A 19,576-nucleotide genomic window follows, 5' to 3' on the forward strand; every position below is an offset into this window, starting at 1 on the left:
GTAACTTGATTTACGGGTGCAGCGATTGGCCAGTTATTAATGTATACTGGCTATGAACCTGGTAACCTAAGTTTCATGTTGACTTAAAACTTTCGTGACTGCAGAAATTCATATTCTTGGGTCTATAGGTAAAGTCACATAGATAGGTTCAAAGAAAAAAACATGTATGCCCAACACAGCCAGCGCTAATGACGAGTGATATATAAACTGGTCCTGCCTACCAACCCACTTTGAAAAAGTGATCTAACCACGATCATGATCGATCTCAACCCCCAGTGTTGTGTTCGTGAAATTAGTGCTGAACATTTGTCAAATAATCGTGTTTTTTTTTATTTGAAGTCAATGATGAGTACGAGTGGAGACACGCAGTGAGACAACGCTGGTCACGGTAGATCGGAGACTGCAGTGCACTTGAGGGTGACCAGAAGTGACAATTGGCCACCCTGCATATGCACGGCTTATGAAACGACTTTTTGATTCAGCTGACCAAATTTCATGCCCCTCACCAAGCAACATTTAAAAGCCAAATGCCTGACTAAACATGTGACCACCACAGTCGGCTAGACGAACAGACCCACGACATTAACTCCGCAGACTCGCAAAGTGGCTTAGCTTCTAGATTTGAAGCTTTCGTGACTGCAAGGATTCATATTCTTAGGTTTTTTCGGTAAAGTCACGTAGGTAAAACATTAAAATTAATAAAAGTAAAATAAAAATAAATATTATATTATTTTATTTTACTTTTATTAATTTTAATGTTTTACCTACGTGACTTTACCGAAAAAACCTAAGAATAGTGGCTTAGCTATCACAGGTCGCTGTTCGTCAGCAACTAGCCCGAGACAATGACTTGACGCAATATTAAAAATGGGATTTCGGAAGCTACGCGGTGCTGGGTCCGGGTAGCGCTTGGCTGGGCCACCACCACCACCAGGGTACAAGGCAGGTGCAGTAGGCGCTGTGGGCAGCAGAGCGCAGCGCTGCGAAATTCGTCGAAACCAACTGCCCACTCCGCTGACCTTCACCAAACCCGCATTGGCCGACGTGGTGAAGTATGGTGAAATATGATATTCTATGGGTTTTTCGGTAAAGCCACGTAGATAGAAAAACTAATAAAAAAATATCACGACATTTCGATCGCAACGCAAGCAAGCGTCATCAGGTGAAACGTCGTGATATATTTTTATTATTATTTTTATCTACGTGGCTTTACCGAAAGACCCATAGAATATGAATTTCTGCAGTCACAAAAGCTTTAAGTCAAGATGGTCAAATATGTCTTGTGCGGCGGCAAGGTGCGTTTTGGGTGGCCCTCATCCAGCAGTGGATTGCACTCACGTTGATGTGCCAAACTCAATGCAACATCTGCGCTGTCCACATCCCGGCAGAGAGAGAGAGAGAGAAAAAAAACCCCAGCACACAACTGAGTGGCAGTAACGCGAGAAACACATTCGCCGAGTGTGATGCCCCTTGCAGCTCCAAATGTCTGCGGGGTGTAGTGACTGCGTTCTATTAAATGCTTGGTTTGTCGTCGTTAATCGTCGAGAAGGGCTGACGAGGCGGCTGAAAACACCACGCAGATATTATTCCTGTTTGGAAGTCGCTCAACGGCAAGGCAGGAGGAGGGCTATTTTGAGATGAATCACCGAATATGCAAATGATGTCTTTCTGACGTGACGTGCTCTACATATTAAGTGGGCACGGGCTAAGCCACCCCCAACCCCCACCCCCTCCTCCTCCATTCCCAATCGCTGTAAATGTCCACTCGTGATGAGACCCGCGGATCAGAAAAAAATTAACCCAGCCACGAACACACAGTGCGCACACGCGCGCCCACACACGCGCGCGTCAGTCAGGAGCTCCTCCTATTTAACAATCAAACTAATTAGGCGAGTACAGATTGCATATTGATACAGCGGCGTATCGCACGCTTTAACGTAGCGGTATTGCCTTTGATGCGCTATATATTTTTAAAAACCCCCACTTAATGCATAGTGCACGATGTATGCACAACTGTGCTGTAGATCGGAATGAAATGAAAATGATCGTGTCGCGCATTGGCGCGTGACACGTGGGGAAGCGATGGTGGCACCCAAACAACAACCTCATTGAAGGGCCGACGGAGGAGCGGCGCTGGGTTTGTCTCCGCGGCCCTGACGAGAGACTTTGTGGACCGCTCTCAACCATGGCACGACGCAGACGACGACATGGAAGGAGGTGCGGATGTTTCCTCGACGAATGGAACGTGTCGAGGGCTCCCCAAGCCGCGAACGCAGCGAGACGCAATCCATCAGGCGTGCGTCGCCGATGACTGACCACCACGACACACGTCTCGTTCTGGTGGAGCAAGTGGACTCCACTCGGCTACTCAGGATGCCGGAGAATGGCCTGCCAAATTAACAAGCTCAATACGAAAGGAGATATTTACAATAAAATAACAAATTATTTACAGTTCGTATTTAATTCACTACTAGATGAATACTCCCACCCCCTCCACCCACATGCCATTTGTTTGACCATACTTCCCCATATTGGTCAACGCGGGTCTCTGAATTCTGCACCAGTTCAGATTTCACTTAAAGCTGATGTTAGCCGTGGCCGGGAGTTGAACTTGAGTCGCCCAGTTCGTAGTTCAGTGTGCTAACTGTTGCAACCATCACTCCACCTTAATTATAGCAAAGCATTATTTACGTGTCTGTCCAGGAAACATTTCAGTGAAAATGAAGACTCTTTACCGAGCGGTTGTCATCTTTGCACTCCTTGGCAAATGGCATTTCTTAATGCCCGACATTGTATTTGCATCCAGCAGAAGCTGAAGACGGCCTGGAGAAAGCCCATAAGTGCGATGGGGATAACCCTCGAATATCCACACGGATGGATTCAATGAACCAACGCCACTTGATGCACTGCCCATAAATTCCCGGAGGTCCCGGGGCTGTGGGCTCAGATCATAGCGCCAGGTGGGGCCCCTTTACCCATTAAACACAAATACTGGTCCATCGCGTGGTCCTCTTCAGTATGCATGCTGAACTTCCTTTTGTGTGAAGCCCAGGGCACATTTCCCCCTATTGCCACCCCCCCTCCCCGCCCTTCCTTCTGGGAACACGGTTGTTCCATCTCCACTCTGTCCACCAACCCTGCCCGGATTGCAGGCAAAAGCCAATCAAACACAGCACAACAGCATTTCTGAACAACCTGGACGTGTCACCGTGGTTTGTGTTTTGGAATCTGCCTCGTCCATGCCTTGGCAATGGTTACTACGGCTTCACTTGTACATTATTGGTCAGCTGTTTAAGAATGTGTTAGCGGGTGAAGGGAGACGGGTGGGGGGGGGGAATAAGCTTTTGGGAAATGAAAAGGATTATGGAGGCATGCAGAAAATGCAGCAGACATTGGTCTTTTCAGCTGGGCTGCAGCGCACCGAGCACTTAATCAGCAGATTAAGGTAATATCATCCTGCTTGTTTGAAAACTCAACCTCCCCTTCTATTCTGTTTCAAAAAAATATTTTTGTGCACTCGAATATAAATATATATCCACACACACACACGTGTGTAGATCTGCGATGGGCTGTTGGGTTTTTAAGCATGATGTAATTTCGTAAAATATATATTTTTTGAGGTTTGTTATGTTTCCGTTTCGACCGTGAATGCTGTTTGCTCGTGGAAAATTGTTCATATGCCATCTCTCACATTTCCACATTTTCAAGTCCCACCCCCTATACTGTCAGGCGTATGAGCTTCAAATCTCTCTTCCCTCTTACTGTTCCGGACACTCCACTGCCAAAAGCATTCAGAACCATCAGCCATGGTCAATCCACTGCTGATTTGAGGTCGTGCTACCACTTTCCAAAGGCAAAACGAGCACACAGCCCCAAATCTATAAAACTGTGCAGTCCACTGCAATACATATCAACAGAATACCACCAGATCTTGGTACGAATAAATTCCTACCACCAGATGCCAAATTCCGGGAGTGTCTGAGTCATCTGGACAGATGATAACCCTACGCCTGATGAAGGCCTACATCCCAAGCTGCTGCCACCTCCCGCTATCCTGCACGTGATCCTGCACGTGGACTCATCCCGTCGCTCCATCTCCTACCGGTTGTTTCATAAATGTGCGCGCTGCCACGAGGTAACTCATTCTCTCCCTCTCTCCACACATCGCTCTCTTTCTCTCTCTCCCCGCGCCCACCCGTTAACTTAACTCGGTTACTCTGGCTCATTTCCAGCTCCCCAAAAATGGACAGTCTCAAACTCCTAAGGTGACTGCATTTCGGGCTCATTAGCCTGTAATCTCGTTCGCGTTCTCCTCCGGTTGCTAAAGTAAACAGCAGCAACCATGGCGACACGGGGTTTTTTTCTTCTTTTTCTTCTTCGGGCCATTCCGAGTCAGTGAGTCATCACTAACCTTAAACAATGAACAGACTTGTACAATGTTTACTCTTTCCACAAGCCCACACAGTATCAGCAGATGAGCTGTCATGCAAATTTCCCCCTCCGCCCCCAACTCCCCACCCCCACCCTCTACGCTGACCGCCCCCCACCCCCCCAAACGAGCTCGCGGGGCGTAGTGGAGGAGAGCCCCTGTTGGCCCCGTCGGAAAGGGCAGTGCTGGCAAGAGCGGTCGACGGAGACGGACGCGTCCCTCGGTGCCCCTGTTCGGGGCGGCGTGGCACGGGCACGCTGCGACCAAGAAAATCCCTTCTTTGCACCACCTGAGGTGGCAAAGTCTAGTAATGATTCATGTAATCCTCCATGTGTGTGGGGCATATTCTGATATGATAACCTCTGCGGAGTGGCAGCTTAGTAGTTGCAAATACCGTGAATTGTATACCCATGCCCTATGACAGGCGTCTGGAACGATGAAATGGGCATTATTACTGAAAAACTACCTTGACCGTAGCCAGTTATGTCACAAACTGGTTTTTATTGGTTTAAATACACAATGAAAACACAGGATAATAAGGAATACCGTAGTGAGGTAAGGAACTACTTGAATATTATAAACATTGACATTCGCAAATATTTAATCAATGATACATGTAATCCCATATATATATCGTTATTGATGGGTATATGTGAAAAAGGTTACATTATTGCTATCAAGCTCTGTGTGTACTTAGATGGTGTTAACAAGGGTAACCAAGTCCAGAATCACCACCCTGTGTCACTCAAACTGCTCGTCTATCTCGTCATCTGACTCCCCGAGTTCAAAGTCAGGTTCTGGATCATCCTGCAGTTTTTGGTTACTGCAGGTCTGTAACCTGCACATGTCAGTCCATTTGACATGCACGTGCAGCTTGGCATTCTGCATGAACGCACACACTTGCATGCTAGCAGTGCCAAGACCACATTTGGTGCAGGTGGGGAGCGCATCCAGTAAATTGCCAGCTTGCAATTATCGCCTGTCCATCCATATTCAGTAGGGCTTTCCACCACAGGGTTAGCCTGCAGACAGCACTTCCAGATTGCTGCCTGATAGTTGGCTCGTTGAACATGCGTGAAGAGACTGTGTCTACATGGTGGCAGCTGGCTGGACTCGACTTCTCCCCTTTTGGTGCAGAAGAGCTGGTAGCGCAGTTCGTTCACCTCCCCAGTGCTGCTATTAGCAGCATACAGGCGACAGGTGAACTGCTAAATTTTCTGGAACAGCTCACTCACATTCCATGACTGCCCCAGTCGACTGAAAGTCTCTTGGCAGGAAGTGTCCTCTCTCACCATCTTCAGGGCATTCATCTTCCCTCGACCGGCGAATGCACTGACAGTGTTGCAGCCTGTGAAGGCGTGTAAGCCAATTAGGCTGTCACAGATGCTGTCTCCAAGTGACCTTGCCAGTTTGCTGATATCGACAAACTGTGTGCGGTTCTATGTCCTAAACTTCTGGTAGATGGGACAGGTGATGTCCTTCTGGACGCCAAGACAAAGCACCAGGTTCATCCCATCAATGATGGAAGTCGATGGGGTTGGGATGTCTTCTGCAGAAGACACATTATTTTCAAGCTCTCTGGCAAGTGCAGCCTTGTTTGTTTTTTTGTAGGGACCCATCAGCATTTGCCAGTGCCCATGGCAGTGGGCCCAGTGGGTGGGCAAGGGCATCCTTCATATTCACCTTCCTGCTTTCAGTCACCAGGATTATGTGGCTGAACAGGTTTCTATCTGCCTTCAGAACCACATCTTGTGCTATCTTTCCATGTGCTGTTTTTGTGCTGATAGTGGAGAATATCTTCAGACTTTGCTTGGTCATCTTGTCATAAGATTTCACAGATGGTGGGTCCTCAGCTAACCTTGTTTTCGTGAATACCTGGTAGGCCTCTTCTCCTATCTCAAGAGCTCTCAAGAGATCCCTGGTCACATCAGGTGGAGCCATGGTGCCAGTGGAGAGGCTAACCAGATCTGTCTCATCAGGGGACATAGGATTGATCCAGTTATTCTCCATAAGGTCATTGAGAGACTGGACATCTGCTTCATCTCTCTTGATCCTTGGACCCTGTAGATCTGGATGGGACGGTTTGGACCTGCCTTGACCTATCAGGTCTCTCAGCTGTCTGAGGTGCATGCTTCTGTACTCAGCTGTTAGGTAATATTTGGTCACGGCTCCTGGCTTCAAGCTGAATCCATGTCCCTCCAGCTGTCTGGGTGTCTTTGTTCACCGTTTCTTCTATAGCTTGGTCAACAGGGATTCGGCCAAGGGGATTGGTGGAGCCCAGTTGAACTGAGAAGCCTCCTTCCATGAATTCCGTGTACACATCTGGGTGTGTGATGGGCAGCTGAGACATCTGGGCGTAGTAGTAGGGGAGGTAGTGTGCATAATTCATCCTTTCACAAGCAAAGCATCATGGGATCATTGCTCGAACGCTTGCCAAGTGTAGCATCCAGTCTCCCTCTCTGGATGCTCGGATGAGCCCCAACAAGATTTCAACCATGTCCAAATAGGACATCCAGAAGGTCGAGAGGCTGCCGTTTCCACCTCTGAGGAACTCGCGGTACACTTCAAACAGTTCCATGATGCGTGTACACGAGCTGTTTTCGATGACCTCCTTCAAAGCGGTTGTCAATGGTCCTCAGTGTCTCATCCAGGTGAACCATGTCGTTCATGTGAGTTGTTTCCAACCAGGACAGGAAACCATTCCATACCAGTCGCACGAGAGCCTCATACAGGAGTTTGTGTAGTCGCACTGCCCCGCGGTACTTGCGGCCATCCATAACACCAGCAATGGAGCCTTCTGCGATCATGCCAGACTCAATGCAGAGATCTCGGAGTCCAGCATCTTGGAAAAGCTTTCCTATTATTGGAAGCAGTATGTAGAATTACGTGGCTTTACCTATTATGAAACATGAGTTGTCAAACTCGGCATGCAAAATGTCATTTTGAGAAAATCGCAATGCCAGTTCTGTCATTGTGATGCTCGTAGCAATGATATTTGAGAGTTCTACTTGTGTACCCGCCTCTTATTGCCATGACAGCAAAGTAAATAGTCAGAGAATAAGCTTTTCAATGATATGCAATTCAACTAGGTTATTTCTTAAATGCGGAGACAAATTGCGATGAAAGATGCTAAAAAACGCAAATATAAGACTTTGTTTACTTGGCGAAGTTTGTATAAAATCGTAAAAATTAACTATTTATAAAATATAATGTTAGCTTTTATGATTTTTATAATAAATTGTTATCAATACAAAGTTATTGGTTAAATTGTGTGCATGTTATGAAAGTTTACAATTTATAGAAGCAAAATATAAAAAATATAAAAACTGACAAACTAAACAAAAATCGTTATTTTTGCCTGTCGCACTCGGCCTGAACTACTAATCTTAACAGGTACATTAACAATACATAGAGGGTAAAGTCAGCACTTGAGATATCTTTACTGAACAGAAATAATACAGAACCAACAGTACTTGCCTTACCTGCCAATAAATGAACATGTGCAAACAAGCTGCTGGAAACAGAAGGAAAACAGAGAGCACCAATCTATCAGAGACTTCACTAAGTCACTGACATTGAAGAACAAGCGCGAATAAATGCAGGAATTTATATGAAATGCATGCCTTGGGGACAAACATCAATTTTGTAAATTATGTATTGTCTCAATTAACAGCGGAGGTGTTGGAGTGTAAAATTTGTAACGTCCGGACAAATAAGCGTGATTGTGATAGGTGCAAAAACAGGTTTCCTGCGAGAAAAATTAAACAGCTGCTCATTTGGAAAGGTTATCATGTATGATTTAACTTCTGTTGGTGTCACAAGTAAAATGGCACCATTGCAGCTTTGCCACCTTTGGCGGTACCAATATCTGGTCTGGCCCAAGGGCGACTTGTGTGGTGGGGAGCGACAGTCCTTGTCGCCGAGGTTGCATACCTGGCTGTACTGATCGCCAGCAGCAACTGAAATATGAATCTGGCCCTTGACATCTGCTGGGCCAATGTCACCTGGAGTGTTAAATAACACTGGGAAGACAAAGGGCATGGCTGGTCCTGGTCAAAGCCTCATCATCCACTTGAGTGCCACACAGCATTAACAGGTGCTCGCAAACAACACTTTCCCGATTAGACCGCGGTCTTAAATGGGGGAGCTTTGTCTTTGGTTGTGTATAAATATATGTAAACACTCGTGTGTGCGCGAGACAAAGCGAGTCTGGCAGTGTGAGTGTGTTGTACACTTGCACGCCTGTACGCACACGTGCAAACGTTTGTCTGTGCACATGTTTGTGCGTGCGTGTCAATGGTGGGGAGTGGTGGTGCAGCGGTTAGCGTGTTGCGCTACGAACCTGGCGACCCGAGTCGATTCTCACTCACGGCCAACACCAGTGACGATTATCTGAACCTGTCCTGAGCCTCCCCTAGGTGGACTCAAATGAGTACCTGGTGCGGTGTGTAAAAACATCGCCACTGGGGAGACAAAGGCGTGGTGCTGGCCACCCATCTCCTCGTGTACCGTGCCCGCTTTCATAGGTGCTCGCTAACAGCACTTGCCCCAATAGTCTGTTAAGGCTATACGGGGGATCTTTGTATTTGTCTTGCGTACACAATGTGTGCACGCACAGAATTCCTGTGCTCAGCTCTCTTTCTGGAATGGGGGCATGGAGGGTGGTGGCTGGAGGTGGGGGTGGAATAACCCAATACCTGTGTTTTCTTCTCGTCTTTGTCCATCCAGCGTGTTTACACATGTCCCGCTACTTGAGTAAGCGTACTTAAGCGTGTAAATGGACCGTCTTGTTTTTTGTACGTTTTTTTTTGCGATTAAAATCAATAAACGCTTTCCACGATGATTTCGCTGGTTCGGAAAGTGAAATAAAAACAAGTTCGCAGGAGTCGAGGTGGGTGCGGCAGGAGGAGGGGGGGGGGGCATGGGTGGGTGGGGATGCATTAATGGTTTTTTGTGCGGCTAACTCCTGTCGGGCAGCTGTGGACTGTAAATAATAGAGGCCCAATGCATCACGCGCAGCCCCGTCGCACTCCCTTACGAGGGCCAGACACATGCAGGGATTTTCATTGCGGCTCGAAAAAAAAGATGAACACGAGTTATGTCACGTGCATGTATCATGAGCCCCGACGCCTATTCTGCACGAGAACGATGCACATGCCTCCCCCGCGTGAAGGTCCAGAAAAAAAAATCGTGGGCGGGGTTTTTAGTTTTATTTCTTCAAAATATATACATACGCCTTCATATGCATTCTATAGAAAATGCGTGCACAGAAAGTGAACATTCTGATGAAGCAGGAAACACCCCCCCCCCCCCCCCCCCACTGACTCTCAGGACTCTTACAGGACGAGGAGGAGGAGGGTCTCGACTTCGGGTGTTTTGCTCAATTCCTCTTCAGCACGTTTGCAACAAACGAGCTCAGCCTTGGTGCCGCACATTATCGGGCTGCTACGTGAAGCCCTCCCGCCTAGCCCCACCCCCCCAAAACGCTACAGACACCTCTACGTGATCCCGCAACGTAAACATCGACCGTCCAAGCACGTGCTTTAGTTCATCGCCCCGCCTCCAAGGTGGACGTCCTCCGAGGCGCGTTCCCTCCCTTGACTGCCATTCCTTCGTTAGCCTCGGCTATCGGCCAGCGGCCTTTCGAGCGACGCGTCCAGGCCAGACCCACTCGATTTTATTGACATTCAAATGTCTTTGACCTGCGTATGTTTCCGAATCCGTGTGTTCCTCTTTGTGTCACTCAGTATAATTCCAAGCAAGCATCTTTCCCACATTTGTTTGCCCAATCAGACACTTGTACTCTCGCAACGAATATACTGCTTGCATATCAAGAATATACGATCTATAGATATTTCTCGCTAAACCTTATATATGTTACCGCTTTTTGAAATAATTCCTAGGGAAATATCTTCAGCCTTTTGCGCGTGATAACATTTGATAGCTACCAAAGTGTTCACCTAAGGCACGGAGTAGGATTTGCGGAAGATGCGACGGCACGCAACTGCGTGGGATTTCGCCGTTGTGCTGCAGTGCGGATCTCTGGTAAAGTGTGTTTGTCGAATCCTCGCCGCATCTCATTCGGCACGATGTCCGACGTTTTGCTCCACGTGCCGGGGGAGCTTCTTCAGGAAATGGAGCAAAACGTCGAATAATCGTGCCGAACGACACGCGGTAACAAGACGCATCCGAGAGCTGACTCAACTCACCAAAGTGCCACCGAAAACAGCAGCAGATTCTACCACAGTTGAGCAAACAGAGTGAGTGCTATCAGACTTTGTAAAAGAGGCGCTGTTGTTTCACGCGCCTCACTCCCTCGCTTCATTTCACCTCCCGGTTCGTTCAAATTGAAGGAGATTACCGACACCGTTTGCGAACGTCATCATAAAAAAACGTCGCCGACACTTTGGGGAATTCCTTCACCTCGTTAGCTCGAGTGATCCCAGTACTTCACAGTGGAGATAGGGTGGGGTCCGGGGAGGGGGGCATACAAAAAAAGAAATCGGACCATGTATGATGTGAACCTCTTTCGCACCCTACGTAGCCAACCGTGCGTATCGGAGATGCTCACAGCAATGACGGCAGCCGGCAAAAGCCCCCCCCCCTCCCATTCACGGAAAGCTGTCCCCATTTTATTTACTTTCAATCGTGAATCTAGAAAAAATAATTGTAGCGACATAACAACAAGAAACTCCCCGCCACGCAAACCGACGCATTCTCGAATGTGCAACGGCACTCTCTGCACACGCGTGTGTGTGCATGTGTGCGCGCGCGCCACTCGCCACTTTTGTTTCCTGCGATACACAAAACAGTTACACCCATCCTGTGCGGTCGCGCGGTGCAACTTTGGCAGCGCGCGCCTCCTCCTCCGTGCGGACGAGCCGCGGCCGCGGTGGCTTTAACGCAGATTACGAGCAATAATAGCGGCGCGCGTGTAATGGCACACCTAAAGCCGTCCTGCCGCGAGAGTCAAAGGGATCGCTCTTCCTTGGCATCGTAATTACCGTCGTCATTACCGCTCACCTGTCGCACCGCCAATTCCTGGCGGAATGCGGGAAATCGCAGACGGCCACGGGGGGGGGGGGGTGGGGGTGGGGTGCGGCGGGAAGTGGGGGGGCTGGTAACGGGCGCGAGCGTGGCTTTTGCGCGATGCCTGCGCGCACTTTTACCTCCCGCTGTTTGACTCGACTGACCTTAAATCTGGAATCTCGCGTGACCCACCCACCCTCCCTCCCACCCGACTCCTTCCCCACTCGACTGCGCCGGTCTCTACGCGGTCTCCACGCGGTCTCCACGCGGGCGTCACCCAGTCGCGGCGGCGGAACGACGTGGATTTGTCAAAGTGGCCGAAACGTCGCCGTTCAATCACGGAGGTTCGCGCCCAAGCACGTACGGCGTGTTACGTGGGTCCGGTTGGCGTCTCGGATGGTCAGAGCAGCCGTGCAGTCGAGCGTCCGTGGCGGTCGAATCCGCGCGGCCGCCCGCGATCGCTGCTGGGTTTCTCAAGCAGAGCACAGCGGACGCTCTTGGCTCAGATGATTAAAACTGCCCCCGTGTTAGCATTCCTTCACGTGTGTTTTCGGGTTATGCCGCTGAAAGCTCCTGGTTGTTCAGGAACAAGTTCAGTTCTTGTTGGAACAAATTCAGTTCTTTGGACTTGACCGTGCGTCCGTCCATCCCTTCCATCCAAACTTGACGTCCTGCCTGCTAGCCAGCAAAACTTTTTCGTCGAACATAGTCCGATGTAGTAGGGCCCTATTAAAAAATGATAACATTTTTAAACCCCCCCCCCCAACTATCTCCAACCCCTCCACCCCCCATTCGACCCCCCAGGGTGTTTCTGGATGCCCCCTCTGGCAGTCAGCGAGAGTTGTGGGGGTAATGGGAAGACTTGAGTGGGTGGCTCAAGAGGCCGTATCGCGTCGCAGCACTGAACTGATATCGACCACGAGCTGGGTAAACTCCAGGTTGCAGTCAACTTCGACTAGATCACGCTGTCAAACGTAGTGAGCTCATGATCTTGTCCCAGTTAAGGTATGGGTAGCAATGAAATGGGAGCGATGGAAAAATGGAATGAGCGTCTGCGTAGGTGCTACGCTATATGTAGCCATATCTCGCACGATGAGATATGGCTACATATGGGGAGGAGCTAATCCAGCAGTCGATTGATCATGGCTGATGATGATGTTGATTATCGATAGGCTCATAAGCAGTATCCTTCACATAGCTACTATTCGTTCGCAAACAAAGACTGTATTATGACATATGAAATATCCTCTAAACAGACATAACTCCGGTTTGTAATTCCCATCGTTAAATTCACCACCGTCCAAAACACTTCGCTCTCTGTGCAATCGACACAGGGGAACGTCTGTTGAGAGAACGACAACACACGAACCTGGCATCACTGTGCAAGTCCCATGCAGGAGACGTGGACGGATCGTGTCGGGAACCACCAAGAGGGGGGGCTGGGTTTGAGTCTGGAGCCAGAGGACCCCCAGACACCTCGGTCCGGTGCTCCGTGGAAATCTGCGGAAAAAATCAAGAGGGGAGGGGGCGCAATGGGTGTCAAGCATTCGTCACAACTCATCCGTCTTGTCAAAAATGTGAAAGAAAAAAAAAACCATCGCAACAATGATTTTAACCAATGCGCATTATTTACTGTTTACCCAGTGTGTCGTGGGATGCGTGAAAATCAGAAAAGGTCGGGTTGAGGTCAAGATGTCATCACAGCCGATGATGTCACGCACCCCCACCTTGTTTCTGTTCCGAGTCGCCTGGCTTTAGGTCTTCTCTTCCCCTTGTCCGATCTCTTCTGTCATCTCCCTAGCAATGTTTACGTTGAAAGCGTTTCCCTCAAAAATATGTTTCAGCTTCGTGTTCTCATCGATGGGTCAAGTGCCCCCCACCAATGAGATTGCCGATATGTTTCACAAAGTTTAGTCCTTTGGGGACGGGACGATTTTAGTTAAGTCAAGCGGGGGCCGTGCCAAAGACCATTAAACTCGCTACATCCGAGCAATGCGCTCGCAACCCAGATTGCAACCCAGGCTCTCAGCCTTGCTGGCTCAGAGCTCTTGATGGGGGTGGGGGAGCTTTACGAGCCCCCCACCCACCCCTCACGAGCCATCCGGCCGCCTCACTCCGTGTTATTTTCTGCCGCGTGCTTTGTGCAACGTTTTTTCTTTCTCCTCCAGCCCCCTTCTCTCCGAAGCGGCGAGCGCCGCGTGAAGTCCATGAAGTGGGGGGGGGGGGGGGTGACCCAAAAATTCCACGGGGGGGGGAGAGGGGGAAGCCTTCGACCTCTGACCCTGAAAAAAAATGCCTGTTGAGCTTCCTGCCACCCGGTTACATTGAGACAACGTGCAAACAATAACAACAACAGCAGCAGTCTGCCGCTATAGGAGCCTGAAAAGCCTCCACAAACGCCCCCCCCCCTCAGGCAGGCGGCTCAGCAAGGCACTAATAGCAGACAAAAATAAACTCACGCTCCTTGCAAAACTCCGCAGGAGAAAGCTCTGCCTTGAGGGCACACAAAGTGGTGCGGGATCGTTTCAAAAATTATTATTGTATTAAAGAAATGATTACGGGCGCGTTTAAAACATTAAACGCGCCTGCTTATTGTGCGTTCGCCCGTTCGCTTGTTGACTTAAAATTAGCGCTTTCCTGTGATAGAGTCCAGCAGGCCAGGGACTTTGTTATTGAATTGGAAGTAATGTGTGTGCACATAGATGTGAAATTGTGCCGAGGTGTGTGCACAAAGACAAAGATCACACATATAGCCTGAACATGATTTGGGGGAAAGTGCCGAGTAGCACCTATGAAGGCTGGCACAGCGCAAGAGGGGGTGGGTGGCCAGCATCACACCCGGCCGCTCTTGTCTCCCCAGTAGCGATGAATACACACTGCACGAGGTACCCATCTAAGGCTGAGTCGATCTAGGGGAGGCCAAGGACAGGTTCAGATACTCGTCAGTGGTGTTGACTGCGAGCGGGAATCGAACTCGGGCCGCCTGGTTTGCAGCGCAGAGAGCGCTAACCACTGCACCACCGCTCCCCCGCGCTATTGGATTGCGTACAAACACACACAGACAAAAACAAAGCACCCGCGGCTGTATAAGTGAATGTCTTTAGTAACGGAAGACATTACAAGTGCTACTGATGAGAAATGGTTTCACATTCCTAATCGAGGGGCGGGGGGGGAGGAGGAGTGCTTCGAAAAGTGAATTTCTTTGTTGGCTCTAATATTTGTCAAGTGCCCCGGCGGACAGCCGCCCATTGTTGGCGTCACAAAGACACCGCAATTGGGAGGCGTTCTTTTATTTTTGCGAAACTTTCTGAAGGACAGTACAACTGCGGTGTGGCCGGACACGCATCCAGCCACAGCAGCTCCGCTCACGTTACCGCTTGCTCATAACCGCGGCCAGTTTAGTTTAATTTTATTTTATTTTATCTTGGACGCTGCTTTTGTTTGACGGAGTTCGATTCACGCCGAGGACGATGCGAGCAGCAGACTTCCTTTAAGAATCGCTTCAGGACGCGGCAGGCTTTGCATTGGTAGCGGGACATCCGTGTCTCAGTCGATCGGCAGTGGGGGGGATCAAATGTGGGCACTCCGCAACTCGTCCAAGACGTGGAAGCGTAGTGCAGAATACTCTCTAGAGGGTCTCTAAGGAGCTTCCCCTCGTGTCCCGAGCACGCAATTGCAGGGTTACACCTGCTCCTGCTATCGCTACGTGCGGCACACACTGCAAACGTTAACTTGTCAACCTTCCCCCAACCCCAATTCATCGCGGGAAGAGATCCCCAAGCCCTCCAGCGGATCGCGTGGATTGTCAGAGTGGACAGACCGTGAGACGCTCCACGGCGCGTCTCTCGCCGCAGTCACACGCGTGTCGGTGTCGCTGGGGTAACCCCACTTCCCTCGCGTTGACCTTTGACCTGCCCACCCCCACCGTTCAATGGCGATTTCAACCAGCAGTTCGTCCACTCTGTAAGGGGTGGGAATTACCAACATGTCTACGAGGACCAACATCTTAAACGAGAGGGTCAACTTGCCATTAACTGGCAGTTGGTATCGGTATCGATTCAACCAAACCTGACCCTGCCGATGAGGTCACCGCACGTCAAACACCCGTCCAGAGTTTGCCTGTTAAGCGAGCGCTCGTCAGGGCCAGGACGTGTGGGTGGCGTGGCCAGAAAAACGTGCCCGGCCGCCTATGTCACCCTGGTGCCGACGTTCACACTCACAGCACATGCTGCCCAGCTAAGGCCCGAGTCAACCTACGGGAGGCAATGGCCGCATTTATCCAGCACGGACCCCTGACAGTGGCTGCGTTCGTGAAGCTGACGCGCCGCTGGGGAGATGTTTGTGGCTGTGGCGGCACCCTTTCATCATCGGAGGCAGGCGCGGGCTTGAAATGTATTGCCCGTTTTAATTTAATCACTGCCTTTTCTTGGAAAGGTTAAATATGTTACGGCGGAAATAAAAGTTATTATTTTATACAGAACTAGACAAAGGATTAAACCCAGGGCGTCAAGTTGTAACGCGTAGTTCGTGGCTGCGAAGGCGGTGGAGTTTTTCGGGTGAGAGCGGGGTGGGTTCCAATCGCAAATTCTGAATGGGGAAAGTCGAAAAGGTGCAGCCCTGCAACTACTGTACATCAGGAGCTCGAGAGATAGAGAGCTCGTCTAGAGAGTATTTGGTCTACTCTTCCACGCTGGCCAAACAGCTTCAAAGAAGTGGGACGCCTCACACTTTAATTCCACCACATGGGACCTGCCGATTGACTGGTTGGCACTTACATTGCTACTGATGCTGGGTACACAGAAGCAGTAGTGATGGGGGGGGGGGGTGTAACTGCTAAAAAATTAGTTTTATTTTAACCTGGTAAGGCCCACTGAGCAATGTAGCTCTTTTTCAGAAGCGACATAGCCACAAATGATAGCTCAATTAAATGGTTTATCATGTGGAAATTTGTATTGAAGCCAAATACTCTAAACGCATGTTGACTCTAAATGTGAAGGGAAAACCCGGTGGACCCGGATAAAAATCCACGTGACCACTGGGAGAACATGCAAACTCCAAATATACAGCAGGCGTCAAGGTCGGGCTTGAACCCACGACCGCCTGCATGCCGAGCGAAGGAGTTAAAATCTCGCCACCATTGTTTCGGCAGCTGCACAAGTGTGCTGACCAGTTACTGAACTGCAGGGTTCCTAAAGAAGCTCCCCAGACACGTGGAGCGAAACGTCGGACATCGTTGCCAAACCGCGTTCGAGATCCGTACAGCACAACCGTGAAAACCGAGACGGTGATATTGATTTTAACTCAAGCCTGTGTCTAAGTATTAAGAATGTTTTAGGAGGGTCCAACTTAGCATATTTGTCCAATGTCTTGAAAATGTTTGGGGGGGGGGAAACTTGAGTGTCTGCAGAAAACAAATATGACTAACTCGCCTGGTCTACAGGAGGTTGTTGGTTCGATACTGCGCTTAGCGTATCTGGCTGCTACAAATGTCCACGTCATAAACCACTTCGTTTAGCTATCATTTGTGGCCAGTTTGCTTCTGAAAAAGAGCTGTATATTTAAGTGGGCCTTACCTGTTAAAATAAAAATAGTTGATAGTTTTTTTTATATCATGGAAAAAACACTTGAAATTCTAGCAGGAAAAAAACCCAGTAACCAACTTGCTGGGCTGTCTTCCTACAGCATCAACTTAACATGCCTGCAGGTGCGTGTCACACAAATCATAGCTCCTCCTTTGCACGATCCACAAACACTCACTTCCAAGTCATCATATTAAAGGTGTTGTATCACCGCCACACCACGGCGGAATAGCACAAGGCACGCAACCGCACTGAAATATATACGAATAACCTTTGACCAAAACTATCGCACGGCAATAATGAACAGGGCCCAGGCTTGCCCACTGCAACATAAAACTGAAATAACGGAATATATAATGGCATGAGAATGGATGTTCGGAGCAAGAATAATGCAGACACACTCCAGCGATAACAAGACGATAACAATGGGACTATTCACCGTGGCAATAGGTCACAACACTGCACGTTTATGTCTTAATATTTGCCATTGATTTATGCGCCACGCCGTTGTTTTATTTGTCCTGAAAGGAGGAAAAAAAATTGCCGCATTTCTCAATGGTTCAATTCAGTAATGGAATTGCTTTGCCACGCAGCACACCTTCAAACGACCGCGATATTTGACTGACTAAATCGTTAGTGGTGTAAAGCGTTCGACGATAAACGCCTAAAGATAAATATGAAGGCGGCATAAAAGCCATAATTGGAATTTGTACGGCATACGCGAGTTGTACGTACGGTTGTGTTTTAGGCACATGTTTTGAGTTGTTGCATTTTTAGGCCCAATTTTATCTGTATAATTTCCCTCTATTTTCTTAATTTCAGATTTGAATTCATTACATTTTAAAAACTCAATGCTTATGGGCTACATTTTATAATTGTAAATCATATTAAATATTGATCATTACATTTTAATGTCTAACACGAAGCTGAATCGGTAAAACGTTAGCTTAAATGTAAATCAGTTTTATATTCTAATAAGTTAAGCAAAAGTTACGTCACACATGATGACACTTTTGGCAGATAAAGTGCAGATGTTTCATCGTAGAAGTGACATCACTTCCCGTGATGCCGCATTTATGGATCAATCCAAAACAATTGCTTTTTTGGGATCGTTCTAAATGTTCGAATCAATGCCCAAGTTTTGGATCTTCCTGTTCAATAAAAATATGATCTTTCACTTACATGTGGATTGCAGGGGTTATAAAACAGTGATTTTTTATACAAAGACTGGGCCTCATCATAGCAATGCGGAATTTACAATGCTGGTTCACTAACGGAGAGGAGCACCGCTCGATTGTTTAAACAATCAATCAATGTCTCATTTATTTACACGTGTAGCCAGTTACCCAGCTAGGTTTGCAAGGGAGATTCGTGGTGCATCAGCACAGAACACGAACAGCAACATCAAAGTGATCCACACGACGGAACAGCCAACAAGGGAACAGAACGCGTGGGAGATACAGTACAGCCAAAATAATTGCTTAACGAGCAAAAATTAAAATATTAAATTAACAATTAACAATATAAACAAGACACATTGCCACTTTGTCTGAGACATATTCCTTACAGCTTCCACTAAAGTTAAATAGATGACAACAACTCATGTTGATCTATTCTGTACATGTATTTCTTAGTGCACGACATCGTGAACCCGGTGACCCGAGTTCAATTCCAGGCCGTGACGAACATAAGTGGCAAGTGGCATCTGAGCCGGTCCTGTCCTCATTCATCAACACGCATCGACCAGCATGGCGCTGTATGGTCAAAACAAACCTTGGTTGGACACGGTGCAGAAATGACAGGGAACTAAACTATGATTATTATCATTACCCATACAATCTGAGTTCTTTCTATTGTTACTCCAGAGATTCACTAAATTATAAACAGACACCTTAACAATGCTCAGTAGACCGGCACTTAGACTTTATAAAACCATCTTATGCTGGAAACAGTTCTAAGTAACCATTCGCTCACCCAATTGTACCCGAACCTTTCAAACTTAGAAGCTATTTCTAAAAGGTACAAAGACAAACATAAGGTTTTTATTTTATTTGATTTTCGGGAGAAAAAAAACTTTGGCAAAAAATAGTTTTTTTCATCCTTTCCTAAGGATCTCACGGCGAGGTAGCACGTGTTTGTGTTAGAATCTCAGGTTACTTCAAAACATAGAGAGACTCACATCGAACAAAGGAGGTAGCCGCCAGAAGAACAGCTGAGATCCGTAACTAGGGCGGAGCATGCAACGATAGTATGCAGTGGAAAAATGACCGTTTCAAAACGGTGACAATTACGTTTGCTAATGTCGCCAAGGTTTTTTTTTTGTGTTGTTGCTTTCGATTGGAAGCAGCAAAGAAAGGTTACGTTTTAGCGTCACCATTCGCTAACGATCATTGTAATTCATTATCCAGAGATGTTTTTTTTCATAACGGGTCCTGCTTTGGAATGTTTGGCCTATCATCATCACCATCAGCCATGGCCAATCCACTGCTGGATGAAGGCCTCTCCAAGCCACCGCCACCTCTCACGTTCCTCCGATGTA

At 48.2% G+C, this 19,576-nt stretch overlaps 1 protein-coding gene across 6 annotated transcripts in view; it reads right to left on the reverse strand.

The window, feature by feature from the left end:
• The window catches only part of LOC133342575 (forkhead box protein P1-like), a 397,236-nt gene that overhangs the window by 338,548 nt on the left and 39,112 nt on the right, over positions 1-19,576 (reverse strand). For all 6 annotated transcript variants that reach the window (XM_061551773.1, XM_061551771.1, XM_061551770.1 and 3 more), the window contains exon 2: positions 12,828-12,958. Coding sequence is in view for 5 of the 6 variants with exons in the window: in XM_061551771.1 (XP_061407755.1) it covers positions 12,828-12,958 (131 nt within the window). In the remaining variant the exon portion in view is untranslated. The remainder of the gene's footprint in view (positions 1-12,827; positions 12,959-19,576) is intronic.

This window comes from Lethenteron reissneri, chromosome 15 (genome assembly GCF_015708825.2).
Source record: "Lethenteron reissneri isolate LAM-NWPU_2019-01 chromosome 15, ASM1570882v1, whole genome shotgun sequence".
NCBI classification, from domain to species: Eukaryota; Metazoa; Chordata; class Hyperoartia; order Petromyzontiformes; family Petromyzontidae; genus Lethenteron; species Lethenteron reissneri.